Below are 25,915 nucleotides of genomic sequence, written 5' to 3'. Positions count from 1 at the left end.
GACTTTTTCAACCTAAAATTGGCTGGAATTGAGATTGGACACCATGTTGCGTTTGACGAGCCCCCAATGTGCCCAAACAGTGGAAACCCCCCCACAAGTGACCCCATTTTGGAAACTAGACCCCCTAAGGAACTTATCTAGATGTGTGGTGAGCACCTTGAACCCCCTGGGGCTTCACAGGAGTTTATAATGCCCGGGCGTGAAAATAAAAAATCATATTTTTTCCACAAACATGATCGTTTAGTCCCCAATTTTTTATTTTCCCAAAGGTAGCAGGAGAAATTGGACCCCAAAAGTTGTTGTCCAATTTGTCCTGAGTACGCTGATACTCTATATGTGGGGGGGACCACTGTTTGGGCGCACGGCAGGGCTCGGAAGGGAAGCAGCGCCGCTTGACTTTTTCAACCTAAAATTGGCTGGAATTGAGATTGGACGCCATGTTGCGTTTGACGAGCCCCTAATGTGCCCAAACAGTGGAAACCCCCCACAAGTGACCCCATTTTGGAAACTAGACCCCCTAAGGAACTTATCTAGATGTGTGGTGAGCACCTTGAACCCCCTGGGGCTTCACAGGAGTTTATAACGCCCGGGCGTGAAAATAGAAAATCATATTTTTTCCACAAACATGATCGTTTAGTCCCCAATTTTTTATTTTCCCAAAGGTAGCAGGAGAAATTGGACCCCAAAAGTTGTTGTCCAATTTGTCCTGAGTACGCTGATACTCTATATGTGGGGGGGACCACTGTTTGGGCGCACGGCAGGGCTCGGAAGGGAAGCAGCGCCGCTTGACTTTTTCAACCTAAAATTGGCTGGAATTGAGATTGGACGCCATGTTGCGTTTGACGAGCCCCTAATGTGCCCAAACAGTGGAAACCCCCCACAAGTGACCCCATTTTGGAAACTAGACCCCCTAAGGAACTTATCTAGATGTGTGGTGAGCACCTTGAACCCCCTGGGGCTTCACAGGAGTTTATAACGCCCGGGCGTGAAAATAAAAAATCATATTTTTTCCACAAACATGATCGTTTAGTCCCCAATTTTTTATTTTCCCAAAGGTAGCAGGAGAAATTGGACCCCAAAAGTTGTTGTCCAATTTGTCCTGAGTATGCTGATACTCTATATGTGGGGGGGACCACTGTTTGGGCGCACGGCAGGGCTCGGAAGGGAAGCAGCGCCGCTTGACTTTTTCAACCTAAAATTGGCTGGAATTGAGATTGGACGCCATGTTGCGTTTGACGAGCCCCTAATGTGCCCAAACAGTGGAAACCCCCCACAAGTGACCCCATTTTGGAAACTAGACCCCCTAAGGAACTTATCTAGATGTGTGGTGAGCACCTTGAACCCCCAGGGGCTTCACAGGAGTTTATAACGCCCGGGCGTGAAAATAAAAAATCATATTTTTTCCACAAACATGATCGTTTAGTCCCCAATTTTTTATTTTCCCAAAGGTAGCAGGAGAAATTGGACCCCAAAAGTTGTTGTCCAATTTGTCCTGAGTACGCTGATACTCTATATGTGGGGGGGACCACTGTTTGGGCGCACGGCAGGGCTCGGAAGGGAAGCAGCGCCGCTTGACTTTTTCAACCTAAAATTGGCTGGAATTGAGATTGGACGCCATGTTGCGTTTGACGAGCCCCCAATGTGCCCAAACAGTGTAAACCCCCCACAAGTGACCCCATTTTGGAAACTAGACCCCCTAAGGAACTTATCTAGATGTGTGGTGAGCACCTTGAACCCCCTAGGGCTTTACAGGAGTTTATAACGCCCGGGCGTGAAAATAAAAAATCATATTTTTTTCCACAAACATGATCGTTTAGTCCCCAATTTTTTATTTTCCCAAAGGTAGAAGGAGAAATTGGACGTCAAAAGTTGTTGTCCAATTTGTCCTGAGTACGCTGATACTCTGTATGTGGGGGGGACCACTGATTGGGCGCACGGCAGGGCTCGGAAGGGAAGCAGCGCCGCTTGACTTTTTCAACCTAAAATTGGCTGGAATTGAGATTGGACGCCATGTTGCGTTTGACGAGCCCCCAATGTGCTCAAACAGTGGAAACCCCCCACAAGTGACCCCATTTTGGAAACTAGACCCCCTAAGGAACTTAACTAGATATGTGGTGAGAACTTTGAACCCCCAAGTGTTTCACTAAAGTTTATACTGCCCAGGCGTGAAAATAAAAAATCCTATTTTGTGCCCACAAAAATGATCGTTTAGTCCCCAATTTTTAATTTTCCCAAGCGTAACAGGAGAAATTGGACCCCAAAAGTTGTTGTCCAATTTGTCCTGAGTACGCTGGTGCCCCATATGTGGGGGAAAACTACTGTTTGGGCACACGTCGGTGCTCAGAAGGGAAGAAGTGACGCTTTGGAATGCAGACTTTGATGGAATGGTCTGCGGGCGTCATGTTCCGTTTGCAGAGCCCCTGATGTGGTTAAACAGTAGAAACCCCCCACAAGTGACCCCATTTTGGAAACTAGACCCCCTAAGGAACTTATCTAGATATGTGGTGAGAACTTTGAACCCCCAAGTGTTTCACTAAAGTTTATACTGCCCAGGCGTGAAAATAAAAAATCCTATTTTGTGCCCACAAAAATGATCGTTTAGTCCCCAATTTTCAATTTTCCCAAGCGTAAGAGGAGAAATTGGACCCCAAAAGTTGTTTTCCAATTTGTCCTGAGTACGCTGGTGCCCCATATGTGGGGGAAAACTACTGTTTGGGCACACGTCGGGGCTCAGAAGGGAAGAAGTGACGCTTTGGAATGCAGACTTTGATGGAATGGTCTGCGGGCGTCATGTTCCGTTTGCAGAGCCCCTGATGTGGTTAAACAGTAGAAACCCCCCACAAGTGACCCCATTTTGGAAACTAGACCCCCTAAGGAACTTATCTAGATATGTGGTGAGAACTTTGAACCCCCAAGTGTTTCACTAAAGTTTATACTGCCCAGGCGTGAAAATAAAAAATCCTATTTTGTGCCCACAAAAATGATCGTTTAGTCCCCAATTTTCAATTTTCCCAAGCGTAAGAGGAGAAATTGGACCCCAAAAGTTGTTTTCCAATTTGTCCTGAGTACGCTGGTGCCCCATATGTGGGGGAAAACTACTGTTTGGGCACACGTCGGGGCTCAGAAGGGAAGAAGTGACGCTTTGGAATGCAGACTTTGATGGAATGGTCTGCGGGCGTCATGTTCCGTTTGCAGAGCCCCTGATGTGGTTAAACAGTAGAAACCCCCCACAAGTGACCCCATTTTGGAAACTAGACCCCCTAAGGAACTTATCTAGATATGTGGTGAGAACTTTGAACCCCCAAGTGTTTCACTAAAGTTTATACTGCCCAGGCGTGAAAATAAAAAATCCTATTTTGTGCCCACAAAAATGATCGTTTAGTCCCCAATTTTCAATTTTCCCAAGCGTAAGAGGAGAAATTGGACCCCAAAAGTTGTTGTCCAATTTGTCCTGAGTACGCTGGTACCCCATATGTGGGAAAAAACTGTTTAGGCACACGGCAGGGTCGGAAGGGAGTGACGTTTTGAAATGCAGACTTAGATGGAATGGTCTGTGGGCGTCATTTTCCATTTGCAGAGCCCCTGATGTGCCTAAACAGTAAAAAAAACCCACAAGTGACATTGATTTGGAAACTAGACCCCCAAGGAACTTATCTAGATGTGCCCCAACTAATCTAATGTTTCCGGTAACGAAATTTAGTAGTGCATTGAGGTGTGGTACAATTTGAAGCAATCCTTCATACACAGGCCAGGTTTTTCGGGGCAGGTGTCGCATTGATAAATGGTGTCCTTGCGTATTCCGTTTTTGTAACACACTCGGCACCTTTTTTGCGATTTACCTCTTTTTCCAGTTTGCGGGACCTCCCCCGGGAAATGCTGACCTGGTACAATACGAGCACCTTCAGTTCCGGAAGTTCTGGGGCCCGCTCCTTCCAGAGTGCCAAACATCAGGGCCTTAACCACTACCTCCTGAAACTGAAGGTACGACGTATCGCTGGGGCATGCACATTGTGACAATAGGAATGCGTTGAGCATTGCCAATTGGACGATGTGCACGACCAGCTTTTTGTACCACGCCTTGGCCTTTCTCAAAGCATTGTACGGTTGGAGGTATTGATCGGAGCGATCAACGCCCCCCATGTTTTTATTGTACCCCAGCACACATTCAGGTTTGCTGACCTGTGCCGAGGTACCCCGTACAGTGCTGAGGGCGCTGCCATCACCGTGTATGGTGGTCAAGAGAAAGACATCCCTCTTGTCCTTGTACTTGACCACCAGCAGGTGGTCGCTACATTGGGCCCTGCTCTCACCTTTTCGGAGCATCTGCCCAAGTAGCGTCTTCGGGAGGCCTCTCTGATTTTTGCGGACAGTACCGCAAGCTGCGGTACCTCGCGCAAAGAGGGCTTTGTAGAGTGGGACACTGGTATAAAAGTTATCAGTGTAGAGGTGATAACCTTTATCCAGCAGTGGGTGCACCAAATCCCACACAATTTTCCCACTCACTCCCAGGTCAGGAGGACACTCAGGGGGTTCAATCCTGGTGTCCTTTCCTTCGTACACTCTAAACCTGTGGGTGTACCCTGAGGTACTCTCACACAGCTTATAGAGTTTGATTCCGTACCTGGCCCTCTTACTGGGCAGGTATTGACGGAATCCGAGCCTGCCCTTAAAATGGACCAAGGACTCGTCCACGCAGATGTTCCTTTGGAGAACGTACACTTCAGCAAACTTTTTGTTGAAGTGTTCGATGACCGGCCGAACTTTGAACAGACGGTCAAAGTTGGGGTCATCTCGTGCGAGACACTGTGCATTATCGTTATAATGCAGAAACTTGAGGATGGCCTGAAAACGCGCCCGGGCCATGACCATTCGGAATACTGGAGTGTTGTATAAAATATCAACACTCCAATATTGCGAAATTTCAGGCTTCTTCAGGATACCCATGTGGAGGACCAGGCCCCAAAACTTCGTCATTTCAACTGCGTCCACAGGAGACCAGTTAGTATAGGATGAAAGCGGGTTTTGCTCCAAAAATTGCCGAGCGTACAAATTAGTTTGCTCCACCATGTGGTTAACAAAATCCTCAGAGAAAAAGACTTTGAAAAAGTCAATTTCTGTGAGGCCGGTGGTGTCAAACTTGATTCCTGATTCTGCCACAAAATCAGGAATCAGTGGCTCGTAATTTTCGGGGGGCGAGGTCCACACAGGGTCTGCTGAATCAGCTGCGGGCATGGTGGGCGCTGCCTCATCTTCTGTCCTGGAGCGTCTGCGTGGCGGTTCCGCAGGACCCGAGGAGGAAGATGAGGAGGGGGAAGAGGAAGAAGAAGAGGATGAAGAATCCGAAAAATAAAGAAAAGTCGGATCGTCATCCTCGCTATCAGTGTCGGAGGCAAGGTAAGAATATGCCTCCTCCATTGAATAGCGCTGTTGGGAGGAACGTGATGGGCGGGACATTTTTTTGTGTAAATATGGTGCTTGGGTGTACTTTATTTATAACTGTGTATGTGGTGGGGGGCTAGTGATTGGTGCACACTATCCTGTAAGAAAAAGCTAAAAGGAAATGTGGAAAAAAAAGTCTAAAACAGCAGGACCTAGATATGGTAAGTGAACGGCGTCACTTACCAAAATTCAGTGGCTGCTGGATGTGTGCACAGGGGTGGCTCAAAGGGGGGGGGAGGTGAAAAAGAAAAATGGAAAACAGTCGGCACGAACTTTTATAAGTGAATTGCGTCACTTATCAAAATTCAGCGGCTGCTAAATGTGCACACGGAAACGGCACAAAGGGGGGTAAAAAGAGGGGGCTGGGAGGATTGGGGTGGATGAATAGAGATCGGACAGGGATCAACAGTTAGGGTTGTAGTTACGTGGCACAAAAAGGGGAGAAAAAAATTTAAAACGGCAGGCAGGTGGCGCAAAAGTGGGGTGGAGGGGGGTGGGGGATGGGGGGATTGGGGTGGATGAAGAGAGATTGGGCAGGGGTCAGTTAGGGTTGTTGTTAGGTGGCACAAGGGGGGGAGAAAAAAAATGAAAAACGGGATGTGTGTGCGAAGGAAAAAAGGCGAGCACGAGTGTTGATCGGTGAACTGCGTCACCGATCAACGCTCGGTGGCTGCGCACGGAGGTGGCGCAAAAGTGGGGTGGAGGGGGGTAAAAATAGGGGGAAGGGGGATGGGGGGATTGGGGTGGATGAAGAAAGATTGGGCAGGGGTCAGTTAGGGTTGTAGTTAGGTGGCACAAGGGGGGGAGAAAAAAATGAAAAACGGGATGTGTGTGCGGAGTAAAAAAAAGCGAGCACAAGTGTTGATCGGTGAACTGCGTCACCGATCAACGCTTGGCGGCTGCACACGGAGGCGGGCCAAAAGGGGGGGTGGAGGGGGTAAAAGGGGGGTGAGGGGGGTAAAAGGGGGGTGAGGGGGGTAAAAGGGGGGACGGGGGAATGAAGATAGGTGGGGGGGTGAAGATAGATTGGGCAGGGGATCAGGGATCAATTAGCACTTACAGTTGTAGTTTTCTTTCTTCTTCTTCTTTCTTCTGCAGGGATTGTGATGCTACAAGCTGTGGCACCACAATACCCAGCACAGGAGCTCTTGCTGCGTCCGACCTCTCTGCAGGAATCCTCAGCTAGAGTGAGGACCCCTGCAGACAGGTTAGACAGGTCAGAGGCAGGTCAGGGGGCAGGTCACAGAGCGGTCACTTCGCTGCTGTGACCTGTCATTGGTGGGATCGAATGATTACATCGATCCCACCAATCCCTGATCTGCCTGGTGACCATGGTAACTGCCTAGGATCGGAGCTCACAGCTCCGATTCCTAGGCAGGTCATGGCCAGGTCATCAGCAGGGCACAGAGCGGTCACATGGTGACCGCAGCTGTGCCCTGTGGCTGGCGCGATCGCCGATCTAATCGATCGCGCCAACCACTTCCTGCAGGCCCTACTGGGCCTGTCCTAGGCTCTGGCCTAGGATCGGTGCTATTACAGCACCGATCCGGGCCGGTACCGGCAGGGCACAGCGGCGATATTGCGCCGCTGTGCGCTGCGATTGGCGCGATCGATTAGATCGGCGATCGCGCCAATCTGGGGGCTTTTCTCCGGTGCCTGGCGTTGCCAGGCACCGGTCCTAGGATCGAGTACATCGGTACTCGATCCTAGCCTAGATTCCTGTTGTTTCAGCCAATCTGATTGGCTGAAACAAAGAGAGTTGCTGTGATTGGTTGTTCTGAATTGAACAGCCAATCACAGCTCAGAGAGGGGCGGGCCAGGGCGGAGACTGCCCGGGATGCCGAGGCCATCTATCCTGAGGTAAGATGGCATCGGCATTTTAATGCGATCACCGCGACTTAAGTCGCGATGTCGCATTAAAGGGCATGACGTAATATTCCGTCCATGGTAATTAGGTCCATGGTCACATGGACGGAATATTACGTCAATTGTAGGTAAGGGGTTAATTAAGCACAATAAAAGTAATTAAAAAAATAAAAATTCTGCTGCTGTATTCTAAGACTTTATTTCTTTTTTGTTTGTTTTTTTTATGCGAGGGCTTATTTTTTAAAGGACGTGTTGTTGTTTTTTTTTCTCTCTATAATCAAATTTTCTGGGAGTACACCACTTTCTTCATGTTGTATTCTCACCTGTGATAATTGAGGAGACTGCTGAGAAGTGATCTCACAAGAGCAGGACTTGTCATTTTTTTGCGAAGCTCTGAGTAATTGCTGCTAGATTGCTGGATTACGGTATATTTCTCAATAATGGACTCCTGACAGAACCAATTACTGTAATCTGAACTTCTGTGTTGTATTGTTCCTCTGTTATTCCTCTTGGAAATTGGAGTAACACAGCGGCAGAGTTTGGGGTCAGAACAGCACAGCGCCCGCCACTGTCTACTGGCTGCTCCTGGGTACTGCAGATCATCTCCTATGAAGTGGATGTGCTGAGCTGCCGTACTCTGCAGCGGCCACTACATGGTGTACGGTGTTCACATCCGGCTGGCACTTGAGCAGCTGACGGATGATCAGTGGTGGGTACCAGGTACCAGACCCCCACGGATCTGATGTACTATAAAAATGTGCAGTAATTGTTGCATAATAAACATGTATCTCCACTAGGTAGAGCTAAATGGCCACCAGGCGGTACTTGCACCTCTTGTCTAGCAATTTAAATGCAGTTTCCCTCTATATCCACATGGGATCGGCGGCGGAGCCAGTCAATGATCACTGGGTCTGCAGCCATTGATGTACATTTACCAGGCCAGTCCTCTGTCCTTGTACATCCCCCCCGTACTGTACGTCCAGCGCTGTTGTAACCGGATGCTGTTTGCTATAAAGGTTAAAGGCGATATCAGCCCAGATGGCACAAAGCCTGCACAGGCTGAGATAAAAATAGTGAAATGCTACAGGGTCACGTCTAGGGCACAATGAAGGGTTACTGCCGAAATGAAAGGATTTCTCAGGTTGGGGCAGACCTAGCAATACAGTGTAATTATTAGTCAGTGCTAGCGGAGACATGACCGTCACCTTTATCACGGGGGCCCAATTTGGGGTCTGTTTACACCACCTATTACTTGGCTTACTTTGTGCACCACAATTCTGGTGCATCGGGCTTAAAAAATACACCTAGAGATACAATGTTAAAGCATTTTTCTACAGCAACAGCGCCACACCTTGTCACTGGTTATGCAAGGAACTGCAAGCTCAAAGAGCTCTAGTTATGATCTGCAATACCAGACACAGTCGATGGACAGGGGTGGCGCTGATTCAGGCAGGTAGCAGTTGTGTATTTTTAACACTAAATTACATTTAATATGCATTTATAAATGAAACTGGAGTCCATCACATTCAGCAAAAAAAAAGGTGCAAAGACTTCATTACTGGTGGCAGTCCTCCATTACTGTGAAATACACAGGGGCGATCTGCTCACTTCGATGTCTCTGCGCTCCCAACCACTTTTTCCCGTCTCCCATGACGGCACACATGAGAGGGGATTCGCCCAGTCAGGACAGGAACCCTACTGAAGATAAAAGGGCGGTACCTCTACCTCGCTTCAGTTGGGTTTCCTGTCCTGACAGGGACCCGTGTGCTGAAGACAGCGGTCACACGTACCTGCCCCTCTCCCGTGCCGGCGTTGAAGATCAGGCTGGTTTTCCTGAGCGCTGTGCGTCGGGTGGGGGAAGCGCCGTCCGCGGGTCCCCAGGGGGTTCAGCGTCCATGCGGGCGCAGAAGCAGCACGGCTGGGGTCCTGGGGCTCTGCCGTGGCTGCCGCGCCGCCCTCTCCCCCTCTGCCAGGCCCAGAAGCGGCGCAGGAGCATCAGGAGGCGGCCGCTTCCGGGTCGCGCCCCTCTGAAGGGGCGTGCCCGCGTGACGTTGGGAGGCGGCGCCGACGATCCAAGATGGCGACGCCCATAGAGAACAACGCCGGCGGGCGAAAGGAGATCCTGGCGGCATGGCGGGGGGGGGGCTGTGGGGTAACCGGAGGAGGCGCAGAGTGCTGTGGATCCCCCTTACATAAGGGGGATGACCACAGAAGACGCACTCATGCCCAAGGCTTCAGGATGGAAGTGGGGCAAGACGAGCAGCAGCAGCAGCGTAAGCAGCAGCGACAACAGCGTAAGCAGCAGCGACAACAGCGTCAGCAGCAGCAAGAGCTCTCGCCAGATGCCAGGCCGAGCCGCCAGCATACCAGGAGCAGTCGCTCGAGTGGTGGGAGCGGCAGTCGTAAACGCGACCGGCGTGACTCTGAGACGTCCAGGAGGAACGTCACGAGTGCATCTGAGGAGCCTCCGAGATCGGTACCCCTGATTGACAGCGGTGGTGAGTGATCTTTGTGAATGTCACCCTTATAGTAACGGGGTTCCCTTTTCTCTGATCACTAGGGGTCGAGGAAGGCCAGCAGCAAAACCAAAAATAGAGAATGCGCCCTATGTAAAAACCCGCTGGCAGATCAGTGGCAGAAAGACCTGCGCTGACTGTATAAACAAAACTATACAGGAGGAGACCCCTGATTTGGTGACTAGCCTGAAAGAGTTAATACAACAGGAGGTGAAAGGCTCCCTAAAGGCAGCCCTTAAAAAGAAAGAGAAAAGAAACCGTAGAGGGAGCTCCGATTCAGAGGCCTCGCCAAGGCAGAAGGGGCGGGATAGACCCTTGTCCCCCTCCACCTCCTCTTCCTCTACCCAGTCCTCAGAATCCTCCTCGGACAGCGATATAGGCGGCCGTGGAAAAGCTGGTCAAAGCAATTAGGGCTACAATGGGCCTTAAAGAGGAAAAAGTTCCCAAATCATTAGAGGATGTAATGTTTGGAGGACTGGAGGAAAAACGAAAACGTACCTTTCCTATAAATGATAAAATAAAAGCACTAATTGACAGGGAATGGAAAAAACCGGAGAGGTCAGGGGACTTACCTTCCACATCAAAAAGGAGGTACCCTTTTGAGCAGAAGGATTCAGAAACCTGGGAGAAAGTCCCTAAAATTGATGGGGCCGTAGCCAGATCCTCAAAAAAGGTATCCCTACCATTAGAGGATTCCGGCATGTTGAAAGACCCCCTTGATAAAAAAGCAGACGGTTTCCTAAAACACATCTGGGAAGCTTCAGCAGGTGGATTGAAGCCAGCGATAGCTGGTACCTGGACCGCTCGTGCCCTCATGGTCTGGCTACAACAAATAGAGGACCAGATCAAGGATAGAGTTCCTAGGGAAGAAATTTTGTCTAATTTGACACTGGTGCACGGAGCAGCGGCTTTCCTAGCAGATTCCTCTGCAGACTCTGCAAGGTTGACAGCTAGAGCAGCAAGCCTGTCAAACGCGGCAAGACGAGCCCTGTGGCTTAAAGGGTGTCCCGGAGATTTACCATCGAAGCATAGGTTATGTTCCATTCCATGCGACGGCCAATTCCTCTTCGGGAAAAAACTAGAAGAGATTTTGGAACATGCGGGGGATAGGAAGAAGAGCTTTCCCCGATTTCCGGGAGAACCCAAAAAGCAGCCCTTTCGGAGGAGGAGATTTAACAGGGGTCGTCCCCCGGGAGATAGAAAAAGCTGGGACTTTAAAGAAAGAAGAGCATCGGGCTATATGTTTAAAGGGCCCTCCACGTCCTCCAAAAAATCTCCCCAATGACGTTGGGCCGGAGGTAGGGGGAAGGCTTTCTCTCTTTCCGCCTGGGCAAATATCTCCCCCAGTACATGGGTCCTAAATATAATCAAGGACGGCTTAAAAATAAAATTCATCCGTCCGCCCAGGCGCACCTTCATAATGACACCCAGAAGGAAAGCCCAAGAGCAACAGCTGGCCCTGGAGACGGAAGTCTTGGGACTAGTGAAAAAACAAGTCCTACAGTAAGTCCCAGTGCAAGAAGAAGGAAGGGGGTTCTACTCCCCCCTCTTCTTAATACAAAAACCAGACGGCTCTTGGAGAACCATTGTCAACCTGAGGAGACTCAATCAGTGGGTAGACAATTGCTCCTTCAAAATGGAGTCAATCAATACGGCCACAAAGATTCTGTTCCAGCATTGCCTCATGGCAGTGATAGACTTAAAAGATGCCTACTATCATATCCCAATTCATCGGGAATATCAAAAATATTTGAGTAGCGCTCCATGTCCAGGGACAGGTGAAACACTACCAATACGCAGCCCTTCTGTTTGGCCTGTCTACAGCCCCCAGAGTATTCACCAAAGTGATGGCCGAAGTAATGTCTTTTCTGCGTTCCAGGGACATAGTGATCGTCCCATAGCTAGACGACTTTCTGATAATAGTGAGGTCGGAGTCCCACTGCACACATCAAGTGAAGGAAGTGATAGCAATTCTAGTAGGACTAGGATGGATAGTAAACATCCCCAAGTCAAGGATAACCCCAGCAAAAGAGCAATCCTTCCTAGGGTTGATATTGGACTCCGAGCAACAACGCTGCCTCCTACCAGAGAGCAAAGTGACCAAGATAAGAGGCCTAGCTCGCACAGCAATACAAAGACCAAATATGACACTGAGGAACGCAATGTCCCTTTTAGGCTCACTGACATCATGCATACCCGCAGTAGCATGGGCGCAGTACCACGTAAGGCAACTACAGTGGGAAGTTCTGTCAGCACAGAAACAATTAAAAGGGCATTTAGAAGGCAAACTATGTCTCTCAGTGGCTGTAAGAGATTCCCTGCTCTGGTGGACTGTAGAAAAGAATCTAACAGCCGGTGTCCCTTGGCAAAAACCAGTCGAGGACATTACAACAGACGCGAGTGCCACAGGATGGGGAGCACACCTGAGATCCCACACAATACAGGGGACCTGGTCCTCGCTAGAAAAGGATCACGGTTCAAATGTAAAAGAACTATGGGCAGTGGAAAAAGCCGTGAAACATTTCCTTCCCTTACTTCGGGGCCGCCACACCCGGGTCATGACGGACAATCAAGCAGTAGTAGCCTACATCAATCACCGGGGGGAACGAGATCTCGGGGCCTCATGCAAATATCAGATCTACTCTTCCAGCTAGCAGAACAACATCTGTTATCCATCACAGCACTGCACATAAAGGGGGCAGAAAATATACAGGCAGACTTCCTGAGTTGCAGGCACCTAAAACAAGGGGAATGGTCCCTAAACCCCCAAGTCTTCCAACAAATAGTTCAGGCCTGGGGCAAACCAGAAATAGACCTGTTCGCTACCGCACAGAACCGGAAGGTCAGGAAGTTCTGCTCACTAAACCCAAGGGAAAACCCCTTCGCAGTAGATGCCCTACAAATACCCTGGAAGTTCATCCTGGCCTATGCATTTCCCCCGATAACAATGATCCCAGTAGTGGTCAGGAAAATCGGGGGAGGATCGAGCGAGAATAATTCTTATAGCTCCATTCTGGCCGAGAAGGCCTTGGTTCTCCCTTCTGAGGCTCATGTCAGTGACAGATCCATGGATACTACCGGAGATTCCAGACCTGCTTTCCCAGGGACCAGTGGTCCACTCTCAGGTGAAGGGCTTCCATCTAGCAGCCTGGAATTTGAGAGGGCGCTACTGAGTCGCCAGGGATTCTCTCCAGGGTTAGTCTCCACCCTGTTGAAAAGTAGGAAACCTATAACATCCCAAATCTACGGTAGAACATGGAAAAAGTTCCTAGACTTCCTGGGGGAACCCTTGGGGGATGTAGCGCCAGTGGGACCTATCCTAGAGTTCTTACAGTCGGGGCTACAACTGGGGTTAGCCACTAATACACTCAAAGTTCAAGTCTCAGCTTTGGAGGCCCTATATAACTACAACTTAGCAGCCAATAGGTGGGTGTCCCGATTCATAAAGTCCTGTGGCAGGTCAAGGCCGGTCATTATCCCAAAGATACCACCCTGGGACCTCAACCTAGTCTTAGAGGCCTTAACCAAAGACCCCTTTGAACCACTACTAGAGCTGTCAAAAAAGCTACTTACACTTAAAACTGTCTTACTGGTAGCCTTAACATCAGCCCGAAGAGTCAGCGACCTTCAAGCTCTGTCTATATGTTCTCCATATACACAGATATTGGAGGACCGAGTGGTTCTAAGACCAGACCCGGCCTATCTCCCCAAGGTAGTCCAAAAGTTTCACAGGACTCAGGAGATCTCCTTGCCATCGTTCTGTAACAATCCTAGAAACCTTGGGGAGCAAAAGTTCCATACATTAGATGTAAGACTAGCCATATTGCAATATATGTCAGTAACTAGTCAGTGGAGGAAAGATCAGTCCCTTTTTGTAGCCTTTCAGGGTAGTAGAAAAGGGCACGGGGTAGCTAACAGTACCATTGCCAGATGGATCAGGGAGGCCATTATGTTATCCTACTCCGCAAGTGGCGCTCCGGTTCCAGAAGGCATCAAGGCTCACTCCACCAGAGCCATGGCTACCTCCTGGGCAGAGAAGGCTGAGGTATCAATTGAACAAGTTTGTAAAGCCGCTACTTGGTCCTCACCTTCGACCTTTTTTAAGCACTACCGACTTGATCTGTCTTCCTCTACTGAACTAACCTTTGGTAGAAGGGTGCTGCAAGTGGTCGTTTCTCCCTAAGGTGTCTTATTCTACAAAAGTCTCTCATGTGTGCCGTCATGGGAGACGGGAAAACACCAAGGTTACTTACCGGTAGCCGGTTTTTCCGGAGCCCATGACCGCACCTGTATATTCCCCCCCCTTTTCACTCCTTTGGTGTGCACTATAGTTTGGGTGTTTTTTTAGTTAGATATAATGTGGTGATAGTTTTACCATGTGTACTAACCCGGGGGGCCTCTCATGCTCTGTAAACCAACTGAAGCGAGGGAGAGGTACCGCCCTTTTATCTTCAGTAGGGTTCCTGTCCTGACTGGGCGGATCCCCTCTCATGTGTGCCGTCATGGGCTCCGGAAAAACCGGCTACCGGTAAGTAACCTTGGTGTTTCTGCACTGGCGCTGCAGGATGTGCAGTCGTCTCCTGCCACGTTCTAAGTGCATGTCCAGGAATGGCCGTCCTCCTGTGCACGGCTGACGGTGACAGCTTGTAGGCGATATGTGCACGTGGGATTTACAATCAGGCTGACAATTGAACTAAACCGCCCATTGTATAATCCCCAGATTAGATTGCAGGATCTGCTTATCATAAGGACTTTTTCATCAGATATAAGGACTTTTTTACTTGCAGGTCAGTGTCTTGTGCGTTTTTAGAATTTTTTTTTTTTTTCTTGGCTCTGCACACATCGTTCCATTCAGTCTTTCTAGAGATCGATCAACCACAGCTTAGAAAGTCCTTGATGTATGTACACCTTTGCCCGTAATCACTACTGGCACCCTCCAGAAACCTTTACGTAGGTGTAACGGACAATGGACCCTCCTTTTATTATCCTGCACAGATATTGTAGATTTTGGGGCTCATGCGATAATCGTGAGCCAATGGCAGCTACAGACCCTCTATTTCAGGGATGTCAAACTCCGAGGGCCAAAATTAAAATCTTGGGTAAAGCTGAGGGCCGACTTTAATCTTGATTATAAAAAAAAATGTCAACAATGATATTGGAAAGGGATAGTGGTGGGGACAGGATGAATTGGTAAGGTGTAAAATGGTAATATTAGTGGGAATCTGCACTGCATAGATAGATATGGGGTGTATTAGAGGGTGAGGGGATCTGTCTGCGTATTGGGAGGTTGAGACCAGTAACGAGGAAGGAAAAAGACACAGCAGAAAAAAGGCAGCACCGCTTACCTGCCCAGGTCTTTGAACAAATGCACTACAGGATGCAGCCAGCCCATATAGCAAAGGTGTTGGCAACACAGGTGCAAAATACTAAATAGACAGCCACTCACCACCTACCCATTCGTGTAGGGGGTGACTGCTTAGTATTCATTTGCACAATAAATTCCTGTATAGGGCACTGTTCACTTAAAGGTACTGCGTAGTGTCTGGTTCACAGCCTATAGGGGCATTTACACATAGCGATATCGCTAAAGCGTCACCGATTTTGTGACGCAGCAGCGATATTGCTATGTGTGATACTTACCTCCGACCGGCTCCCCCGCTGGCTGTCGCTGATCGCGCAGCTCCATTTCTCGTCGGGCGCTTCCTCCACAAAAAGAACTAAAATCTTCCAAAAATTAAAAAAAAAAAACACAGCAGAAAATAGTGAGTGGCTGTCTATTTAGTATTTTGCACCTGTGTTGCCAACATGTTGCTATGTGGGCTGGCTGCACCCTGTAGTGCATTTGTTCAAAGACCTGGGCAGGTAAGCGGTGCTGCCTTTTTTCTGCTATTTTTTTTTTTTTTTAAATTTTGGAGGATTTTAGTTCTTATTATTATGCATTTATATAGTGCCATTTATTCCATGGCGCTTTACATGTGAAAATGGAAATATAGACAAATATAGTAAACATGTGTAAGACAAGGGACACACAAGTACATAAGGAAGGGGCCCCTGCCCGCGAGGGCTCACAGTCTACAGGGATGGGTGAGGATACAGTAGGAGAGGGTAGAGCAGGTCGCGCGGTGGTTCAGTAGACCGAGGATCATTGCAGGCTGTAGGCTTGTCGGAACAGGTGGGTCTTCAGGTTCTTCTTGAAGGTTTCCATTGATGGTGAGAGTCTGATGTGTTGCGGCAGAGAGTTCCAGAGTATCGGGGAAGCACTGGAGAAGTCTTGTAAGCGGTTGTGGGAAGAAGAGATAAGGGGGAAGGAGATCTTGAGATGATCGAAGGTTGCGTGCGGGTAGGTACCTAGAGACCATGTCACAGATGTATGGAGGAGACAGGTTGTGGATGGCTTTGTATGTCATGGTTAGGGTTTTGAATTGGAGCCTCTGGGCGATAGGAAGCCAGTGAAGGGCCTGGCATAGGGGGGAGGCTGGGGAATAGCGGGGAGACAGGTGGATTAGTCGGGCAGCAGAGTGTAGGATGGACTGGAGCGGAGCCAGAGTGCTAGAGGGGAGGCCAGAGAGTAGGAGGTTGCAGTAGTCGAGGCGGGAGATAAGAGCATGCACTAGTGTTTTTGTGGTTTCATGGTTGAGGAATGAGCGGATCTGGGAAATATTTTATGAGTTTGAGGCGGCAGGAGGAGGCGAGGTCTTGGATATGTGGTTTGAAAGAGAGCGCAGAGTCGAGGATCACCCCAAGGCACCGAGCGTACGGGACTGGGGAAAGAGAGCAGCCGTTGACATTGATGGATAGGTCTGGTGGAGGGGTAGAGAGAGATGGGGGGAAAAGATGATGAATTCTGTTTTGTCCATGTTCAGTTTGAGAAAGCGAGCAGAGAAGAAGGCTGAGATAGCAGACAGACATTGTGGGATTTTGGTCAGTAAGGAGGCGAGGTTGGGTCCAGATAGGTAGATCTGCGTGTCATCGGCATAGAGGTGACACTGCAAACCGTGGGATTCTATGAGCTGTCCCAAGCCAAAGGTGTAGATGGAGAATAGTAGGGGTCCTAAGACTGAGCCTTGGGGAACACTGACAGACAGGGGGCAAGGTGAGGAGGTGGTGTGTGAGAGGGAGACACTAAATGTTTGGTCTGTTAGGTATGATGAGATCCAGGATAGGGCCAGGTCTGTGATGCCAAGAGATGAGTCTGTAGCAGGTGGGAATGGTCTACGGTGTCGAAGGCAGAGGACAGGTCCGGGAGAAGGAGGACAGAGTAGTGTCGCTTGCTCTTGGCGGTTAGTAAGTCGTTAGTGAGTTTAGATAGGGCAGGTTCAGTTGAGTGATGCGGTCGGAAGCCAGATTGTAACTGGTCAAAGAGGGAACAGGAGGAGAGGTGGGAGGACAGTTCCAGATATACATGCTGTTTCAGTAGTTTTGAGGCGTAAGGGAGAAGAGATATTGGGCGATAGTTAGACACAGAGGATAGGTCAAGGGAGGGCTTTTTGAGGATGGGTGTGATTGAGGCATGTTTGAAGGATGAGGGAAAGACACCATTTCTAAGTGAAAGGTTGAAGAGGTGTGTTAGAGATGGGATGAAGACTGTGGCCAAGTTAGGGATGAGGTGAGACGGGAGTGGGTCGAGGGTACAAGTGGTGAGCTGTGATCTTGACAGAAGGGTGGAGAGCTGATCTTCTGTGGCTTTGCTATTAGTTCAGTAATGAGGAAGAATGCGGATTCCTTGATATGAGAGGAAGGATTGACAAAATGGTGAAAATGTCATGTCGTCGGGGAGCAGACACGGCTGCACAACTCGTGGGTGTTCTTAAAAGCACAGTGGATGCTCTTACAAGCAGAACATAAAAAAAGCCTATTGCCACATGCCAGATTTTGTTGCAGAAAGTTCTGCAACGAAAGATTAATGAAGAGAAAACGTGCTGGGATAAGGTGTTATCTGAGCATGCTCCTGTGCTAATAGAGTGACTTTGGCGTGCTCAAATAATATGTTTGAATCCCTGCAGCTGCATGTCTCGCTGCTGTTCGGTCGCAACAAAATCTTTTGCTTCATTTTGGTTTCACTCATACCTCGTACAGGTGATCCTTTCTCACAGCTAGCCACTCAGACATGTGCCCCTCGCCTCTGGCAATCACAGGTTCTCCGGGTCATGACTGACTCGGGGGCATCTCTATGGAGCAGCACTCACTCCACCTTATGGGGCAAATTTAATTTCCCTTCGGTTACTTCCTGACAGCCAAATGTAATCACCCTGCGGGCCAGATTTGGCCCATGGCCCAGAGTTTGACATGTGTGCTCTATTTAGTCCACAGGGTAGAAATCATTGCAGGTCTGACAATTTGTAGGGTTACGGGCTCTATTGCTGCTAATGAAAGGCTAGAGAATATGATGTCCCTTTGAGTGGTCCGTCACCCCCTGATGCTGTCATTCCTATGAGGTTATAATTATCCAGACACTGATCTCACTGTTGTCGGCCCTTAGGTCCAGCCCGAGATGGCACCATTGGTGAGGACACAATCCGGGCATCCCTTATTTCCGCTGTAAGTGACAAGTTAAGATGGAGGATGAAGGAAGAAATAGACCGCGCTCAGGCCGAGCTGAATGCCCTGAAGCGCACCGAGGAGGATCTGAAGAAAGGCCACCAGAAGCTGGAGGAGATGGTCACCCGGCTGGACCAGGAAGTGGTAATTCATGATTTATTGGATTTATGGTTTGGTTCTGCCTTAGAATTGTATGTTTCTACTTTAGTGTATCCAATAGTGTCACCTAACGTTCCCAAAAAATATATGTAGCAAGGACGGGTGTAACCTACACAGCGTTGAATCTGGCTCCATGACCAGCCAGTTGGCCGAGGGCTACTGTGCATGGATGACCAAGCTGTTCACAATATGCCCGATAATCAGAACTCTTCTGCAGTTTCTGTTTTCATATCAGAATTTTTCTATCTTCCCATCAGACGGAAGTGGATAAAAATATTGAAACCCTAAGAAAGAAAGACGAGGAGTTGGGAGCGGTAGTGGAGAAGATGGAGAGCCAGTCTGAGTACAGAGACATTGACGAGGTGATCGTGCCGACAGCACCGCTCTATAAGCAGATCCTGAACCTGTACGCAGAGGAGAACGCTATAGAAGACACCATCTTTTACCTGGGGGAAGCGCTGAGACGTGGCGTAATAGACCTGGACGTGTTTCTCAAGGTGCGTCTTACTAAAATGCCACAGCTGGACCGAGCATCAGATATCCACTACCAATCATTAACAGAGCGTAAGGGTCCGTCTGTGTCTGCATTTCAGTATGAGCTATTATGTTCTGTTATCAGCTACGAACTGTAGCAGAAAATAAAAAATTAACAAAGCAGATTACTCTGCTCAGGCCAGTTTCTCTTGAATCACTGTCTCCCGTCTTCACACTGTTCTAGAGGAAGCCTCGTGAGAGGTTCTGCAGCGGCTGGGGAAAATGCTATTATACAGTGTTTTACATTACTTCTCCTTTTGGATTCACATTAGCTATGTATTTGTGCTGCGCACAGTTTTTTGGGACCCTTACTTACCATGGTCTTTTCTGCTTTTCCCCCAGCACGTCCGTCTTCTGTCCCGCAAACAGTTCCAGCTCCGGGCACTGATGCAGAAAGCCAGGAAGACGGCCGGACTGAGCGATCTGTATTAACATGAACCTCCCCACCCTAATTTTTATTTTATTTTTTTCTCAATTCCTGAGATCATTAGAGATTTGGGTTAAGTTATTGTAAAAAAAAAAAGAAAAAATAATAATGAAGAAAGAAACTGATGTTTAGTTTTCTGCTGGTGAGGGCGGCGGTCTCAGAGCGATGCACTTTGTCTTTGGTTTAGATTGTATTACAGAGCGAGGTAACCAGAAGAGTGGCGGACATTATAACACGTGCTGTCCCTCTGGCCGGTACTGAGAAGAGCGAATGGGACGGGGATGAATCGTGCAGGGGGTACGAGGACGTCCGCGACTTCTGTATAGCTTACTAGAGTTTCTGGTTACCAGTTAGGTCATTGTGTAGCGGGCTGAGTATAGAGGTCCGATTTGTACAAATATATATTTTCCTTTTTTAACGGGAAAAATTTCCGTTTGCTGAGACTTGCTGCCCGATGACGACAGTTGCTCCTTCGCACCAATATATTACACTAAGTGAACGCTGATCACTCCATGGCTAAGGAGCAACCGAGTCTGTGCCTGGGCGAGCTGCAACTCTCCGCCATAGGAAGGTTTTCCGTCCAGCGCTGGCTTTGCAGAGGAGGCCGTACGTGAGGATTCATTTGCCTGTCATTTGAGCATTTTTTGCCCTGTCTATATTTGTATGTGAAGCAGCTGTACAGTGCACCTGGAGCTTCTTGCTGTGCGGACACAGCATCAAATCCACCTGTATGTGAATAATTTTATTAATATGTATTAAAGAAATACTAATTCTTTCTTTTGTGTTGCTTTTATTAAGACGAGAGAATAGTTCTGGGTGAGACTAGGAGGAATGCATATTTTCTCCCTCACCCATGACAGCACCACGGAGAGAGGGGGTCCGCCCATCAAGGACAGGAACCTACAGACAAGAGCGGCACCTCTCCTCCGCCCCCCCAGTTGGGTTCCTGTCCTTGACGGGTGAACCACGGCAGCAGGAGCGCAGCACTTACCGGGGTGAAGATCCGGGACCGTCCCGTCCGCGGTCAGACAGCGGGGAGGCCCCTGTCGCGGCGGGGTCGGTTGCCGAAGCCGCTGCAGCTGAGGGGCTGTCCAGGGTGAGCGGGCGGGGAGGACCGGGCCGCCGCTCCGGGAGGAGTAGGGGACGCCGGTATAGGGGCAGCGCCGGGTACAGAGGTGTACCAAGATGGCGCTGCCCCGGAAATAGAAGGAGGAACTTCCGGGTCCCCGAGGTCAGCGCATGCGCAGTGCGCACTCTCCGGGGGAGGCAGCGGTGCAGGCCGGGAAAACAGGTGACGCCAGGGCGGCCTATTCAAATTTGGAACGCTGAAGCAGCCTCAGGGCTGGAAGCGTTCAGGCGTGATGGATAGCGACCAGCATGAGGAGCTACAGCAGCCTAAGCAGCAGCAACATAGGCAGCATCACCAGCACCGCCAAAAGGATAAAGACGGACGGGAGAGCCGGTCCAGTAGTCACTCCACGCAGCATTCAACTGCAAGGAGCAAGTCACCTGCCGTGGATCGCCCAGTGAGGGATTTGGATCCACTTCCAGAACCGGTACCTGCAACCGCGCATGGGGGGTAAGTGGATCTTCGTGAATGTTCCCCATTGTAATAGACTTCTTTCCCTTATCAGGGAAAGAAGAGAGAAAAAACCAAGAACAGGGAATGCCCCACCTGTAGGAAGCCATTACCAACGCCCTGGGAGAAAAAATTATGTGACTCCTGTATACAGGAGGTCCTCGGCGGTGAAACCCTGGATCATGCCGCAGACCTAAGGGCGGTAATCCGCGCAGAGATTCAGAGTGCCCTTTCATCCAAAAAACGGGAAAGGAAGGGAGGGGGACGTGGTAATAGAGTCCCAATCAGAGAGCTTATCGTCAGGGGAAGTCACCTCCCATACTGTAAACACCGACTCGTCATCCTCCGAAGAGGAGACGGAAGGTCGTCATTGTTTCCCCCTGGACGAAGTGGATGCCTTAGTAAAAGCGGTAAGATCCACTATGGGGGTGGAAGACCCCCGGACTGATAGATCAGTCCAGGACATTATGTTCGGAGGACTGGGTCAAAAGAAACGGAGGGTATTTCCGTTAAATAAGAACGTCCAAGGCCTCATAGATAAAGAATGGGAAAAACCGGATAGAAAAGTCTACGGTTCCTTCCATCAAAAGAAAGTACCCATTTGATGAGGAGGCATCCACTTCGTGGGATAAAGCCCCCAAACTAGACGTGGCGGTAGCCAAAGCTTCAAGAAGGTTTGCACTCCCCTTTGAAAATATGGGTACCCTGAAAGACCCATTAGATAAAAAAGCGGATACCCTACTTAAGGGCACCTGGGAATCAGCAGGGGGAAACATCAGGCCGGCGGTAGCGGCAACCTGTACCTCCAGAGCTCTTATGGTATGGATAGACCAATTGGAGAGACAGATAAGGGAAGGGGTTCCCAGAGATAAAATCCTGGAATCCATGCCAATGATAAGAGGGGCGGCAGCCTTCCTGGCCGACTCTTCGGCTGATTCGATAGGATTGTCGTCCAAAACGGCAGCCTTGTCGAATGCAGCTAGAAGAGCTTTGTGGTTAAAATGTTGGCCTGGGGATCTCCAGACAAAAATGAAGTTATGCGCCATTCCCTGTGAAGGAAAATTCCTCTTCGGGGAAACTTTGGATGACATCCTCGAAAAGGCAGGCGACAAAAAGAAAGGCTTCCCAAACCTAGGACCAGTGAGCGCCACGGGCTTTAAACGGTCCTTTCGGAACAAAAAGTTCTTTCAGAGGAGACCCCCGAGAGACCAAAAATGGGAAGACAGAAGAAGGGACAGGGGGTTCATCTTCGGTAACTTGTCCCGGGATAAAAAACCCGCCAAGTGACTGTGGGCGCCCAGGGTGGGAGGGAGACTAAGTTTTTTCCTCCCAGCCTGGGAGAAAATATCCAACAATCCCTGGCTGATAAATCTTATAAGATCAGGATAAGGATAAGCTTTTATTCTCTCCCGCCGCAAAAATATATAATTACCCCGATAAGGTCGTCAAAAAACGAACAAGACGCCCTCGAAAAGGAGGTCCTGAGTATGTTGGACAAAAAAGTCCTACAGGAGGTTCCCCCACAGGAGAGAGGCAGGGGGTTCTACTCGCCTCTCTTCCTAGTAACCAAACCAGACGGCACCTTCCGCACCATCATAAATTTAAAAAGACTGAATTGCTATATCAAGAACAAAAAATTCAAGATGGAGTCGATCAAATCGACCATCAAAATTCTCTTTCCGCAATGCTTTATGGTGGTCTTAGACCTCAGCGATGCCTACTACCATGTCCCCATTCACAAAGAATCCAGGCAATACCTCAGGCTAGCAGTCTCAATAGCAGGAGAAATAAGAGAATTCCAATACAGGGCCCTGCCATTTGGGATCTCAGTGGCTCCACGGGTCTTTACGAAATTGGTGGCAGAGATGATGGCTCACATAAGAGAACAGGATGTTCTGATAGTGCCATATTTGGACGACTTTTTAATAGCGAGCAACTCAGGCCAGAAATGCACAGAACAGAGGGACAGAGTGATGAGCACTCTAAAAAACCTCGGGTGGCTTCTGAACCTGAAAAAGTCAAGGCTGGAACCAAGGAGAGTCCAGGAGTTCCTATGCCTGACACTGGATTCAAACATCCAAGTGTGTTACTTGCCAGATCACAAAAGGGACAGAATCATTCATATGGTACAAAAAGCGAGGCAAAACCCTTCTATGACACTAAGACGAGCAATGTCTCTGTTAGGGTCCCTCTCTGCATGCTTGCCGGCGGTCCAGTGGGCACAAATACACATGAGGGATCTGCAGTGGGATGTCCTGACCAACCAGTGGGCTTTAGGAGACCACTTGGAACATCATATTACGCTAGATTCAAAAACTATTCATTCCCTAGCCTGGTGGGAGGACAAAAACAACTTGTCCAAAGGGATTCCCTGGGAGGCCAAGATCACACATGTAATTACCACCGACGCCAGTCCTGTGGGATGGGGAGCACACATGGGCATCAGTGTGGCTCAAGGAGGATGGAGAGGTCAAGAACTAAAAGCCTCCTCGAATCAAAAAGAACTGCTAGCAGTAAATTATGCCTTGAGTCACTTTTTGCCAGCATTAAAGGGCCATCATGTCCGGATATTCTCGGACAACCGAGTAACAGTGGCCTATATAAACCACCAGGGGGGAACCAGGTCCAGAACGCTAATGGAGGCATCCTCCGAGATATTCAGGTTAGCCGAGGAAAACTTACTGTCCCTATCGGCGCTACACATACAGGGAGTAGAGAACCAGACAGCAGACTTTCTGAGCCGTACCCAACTACATCAAGGGGAGTGGGCTCTAAATCAGTCCGTTTTTCAGAAGATTGTGGAAATGTGGGGAACCCCAGACATAGACTTATTTGCAGACCACAAAAACAAAAAACTGGAAGCATTCTGTTCTCTAAATCCCAAAGGGAATCCTCGGACCCTGGACGCATTTATGCTTCCATGGACACGGGGACTATTGTATGCCTTCCCACCGACCATTCTCCTCCCGGCGGTGATAAGGAAAGTCAGGGAAGAAGGGGCTCGAGTAATACTTATAGCCCCTTTCTGGCCAAAAAGAACATGGTTTTTATGGCTCAGAATAATGTCAGTAACCGACCCCTGGGTTCTACCAGATCTCCCCGACCTTCTATCGCAGGGTCCTGTGCTACACCCCCAAGCAGTGAACCTCCATTTAACAGCATGGAATTTGAAAGGTCACTGCTGAGGGGGAAAGGATTTTCAGAAAATCTAATTTCCACGTTGCAAAAAAGTAGAAAACCAATTACAACCAAAGCCTATGGTAGAACCTGGAGGAAATTCCTATCCAGTTCGGGGGCAAAGGTTCAGGATGGAATACAAATGGATAAAATCCTGGAATTCCTCCAAAGGGGGTTAGAACAGGGACTAGCGACTAACACACTAAGGGTACAGGTAGCGGCCCTAGGCGCCCTCTATAATCAGGAGGTGGCGAGCGACCCTTGGGTATCACGGTTTATCAGGGCCGCAGCCAGGTCTAGACCAATAACTACCCAGAAAGTACCATCATGGGATCTGAACTTAGTGTTGTCAGCCCTAACAGGACCCCCATTCGAGCCTATCCAGTCAGCTCCACTAAAGACCCTATCATTAAAAACGATACTGCTAGTGGCCCTAACATCTGCTCGCAGAGTGAGTGACATTCAAGCCTTATCGGCATTACCCCCATTCATTAAAATTATGGAGGATAGAATTATATTGAAACCTGACCCTGCATATTTGCCTAAGGTAGCAACACACTTCCATAGATCACAGGAGGTAGTCCTTCCTTCCTTCTGCCCAAACCCAGGAATAGAGGAGAGGAGAAATTTCACACATTAGATGTGAAGAGGTGCTTAGTGCACTACCTAGAGGCCACCAAGGGATGTAGGAAGGAAGGATCTCTCTTTGTGTGTTTCCAGGGACCTTGGAAGAGGCTCGGGGCGTCCAAAAGTACCCTGGCAAGATGGATAAGGGATGCGATTGCCCTGGCATACTCATGCAGTGGGAATACCATCCCGGAGGGTCTAAAAGCCCACTCTACGAGAGTAATGGCGACCTCATGGGCAGAAAGATCAGAGGTATCAATAGAGCAGATCTGTAAGGCGGCCACCTGGTCAACACCTTCTACCTTTTTCAAACACTATCGCCTAGATCTAGCCTCTGCGTCTGACCTGACCTTCGGGAGAAGGGTCCTTCAGGCGGTGGTCCCTCCCTAAGCTACCAATCTCTGAAATTCTCTCCGTGGTGCTGTCATGGGTGAGAGAGAATAGCTTAGTTACTCACCGATAACGGTGTTTCTCGGAACCCATGACAGCACCCGCTTAATTCCCCCCCTTTTTTCACGTGTGCGGTGAGCACGATTTAATGTGTGTAGAGTGTGTTCTTAGACACGAGGCTTCTCTATAAGTATACAAATTATAATGTTATGTATATACTTCTGTTGTTAACTAACCGGGAGACCCTCTGATGGTCTGTAACCAACTGGGGGGCGGAGGAGAGGTGCCGCTCTTTTGTCTGTAGGTTCCTGTCCTTGATGGGCGGACCCCCTCTCTCTGTGGTGCTGTCATGGGTTCCGAGAAACACCGTTATCGGTGAGTAACTAAGCTAATCGTCTTTATATTGCCTTTTCAATAGCGGCTCTGCCTTTTCTTGAATGGGACTGAACTATAATATTGGGGGACATCTGCTACCATTAACCACTATACCTAGTAACCCATGAACGGGACGTGTCAGACCCCCAATCCGATACGGACAGCCTCTCCTATGTGTATCGCCACTATAGGGAGCTTATGCTCCATTGTGCTATTAAAGTGTACCTGTGGTAGCTCATATCCAGAAGCTGTCCTGTGTGTACATGAGGAATAACACCATTTTTCACC

At 49.1% G+C, this 25,915-nt stretch overlaps 1 protein-coding gene across 1 annotated transcript in view; it reads left to right on the top strand.

Moving 5' to 3' along the window:
- The window catches only part of TSG101 (tumor susceptibility 101), a 33,320-nt gene extending 13,065 nt beyond the window's left edge, over positions 1-20,255 (top strand). The window contains exons 8-10 of the mRNA XM_073564077.1: positions 18,301-18,503; positions 18,776-19,015; positions 19,395-20,255. Of these exons, the coding sequence (XP_073420178.1) occupies positions 18,301-18,503; positions 18,776-19,015; positions 19,395-19,484 (533 nt within the window). The 3' untranslated portion in view covers positions 19,485-20,255. The remainder of the gene's footprint in view (positions 1-18,300; positions 18,504-18,775; positions 19,016-19,394) is intronic.
- The last annotated feature ends 5,660 nt before the right edge of the window (positions 20,256-25,915 follow it).

The sequence above is a fragment of the Dendrobates tinctorius genome, unplaced genomic scaffold (genome assembly GCF_039654945.1).
Source record: "Dendrobates tinctorius isolate UK_male_01 unplaced genomic scaffold, ASM3965494v1 ptg000427l, whole genome shotgun sequence".
Taxonomy (NCBI): domain Eukaryota; kingdom Metazoa; phylum Chordata; class Amphibia; order Anura; family Dendrobatidae; genus Dendrobates; species Dendrobates tinctorius.
This window is presented reverse-complemented; position numbering and strand designations above follow the sequence as displayed.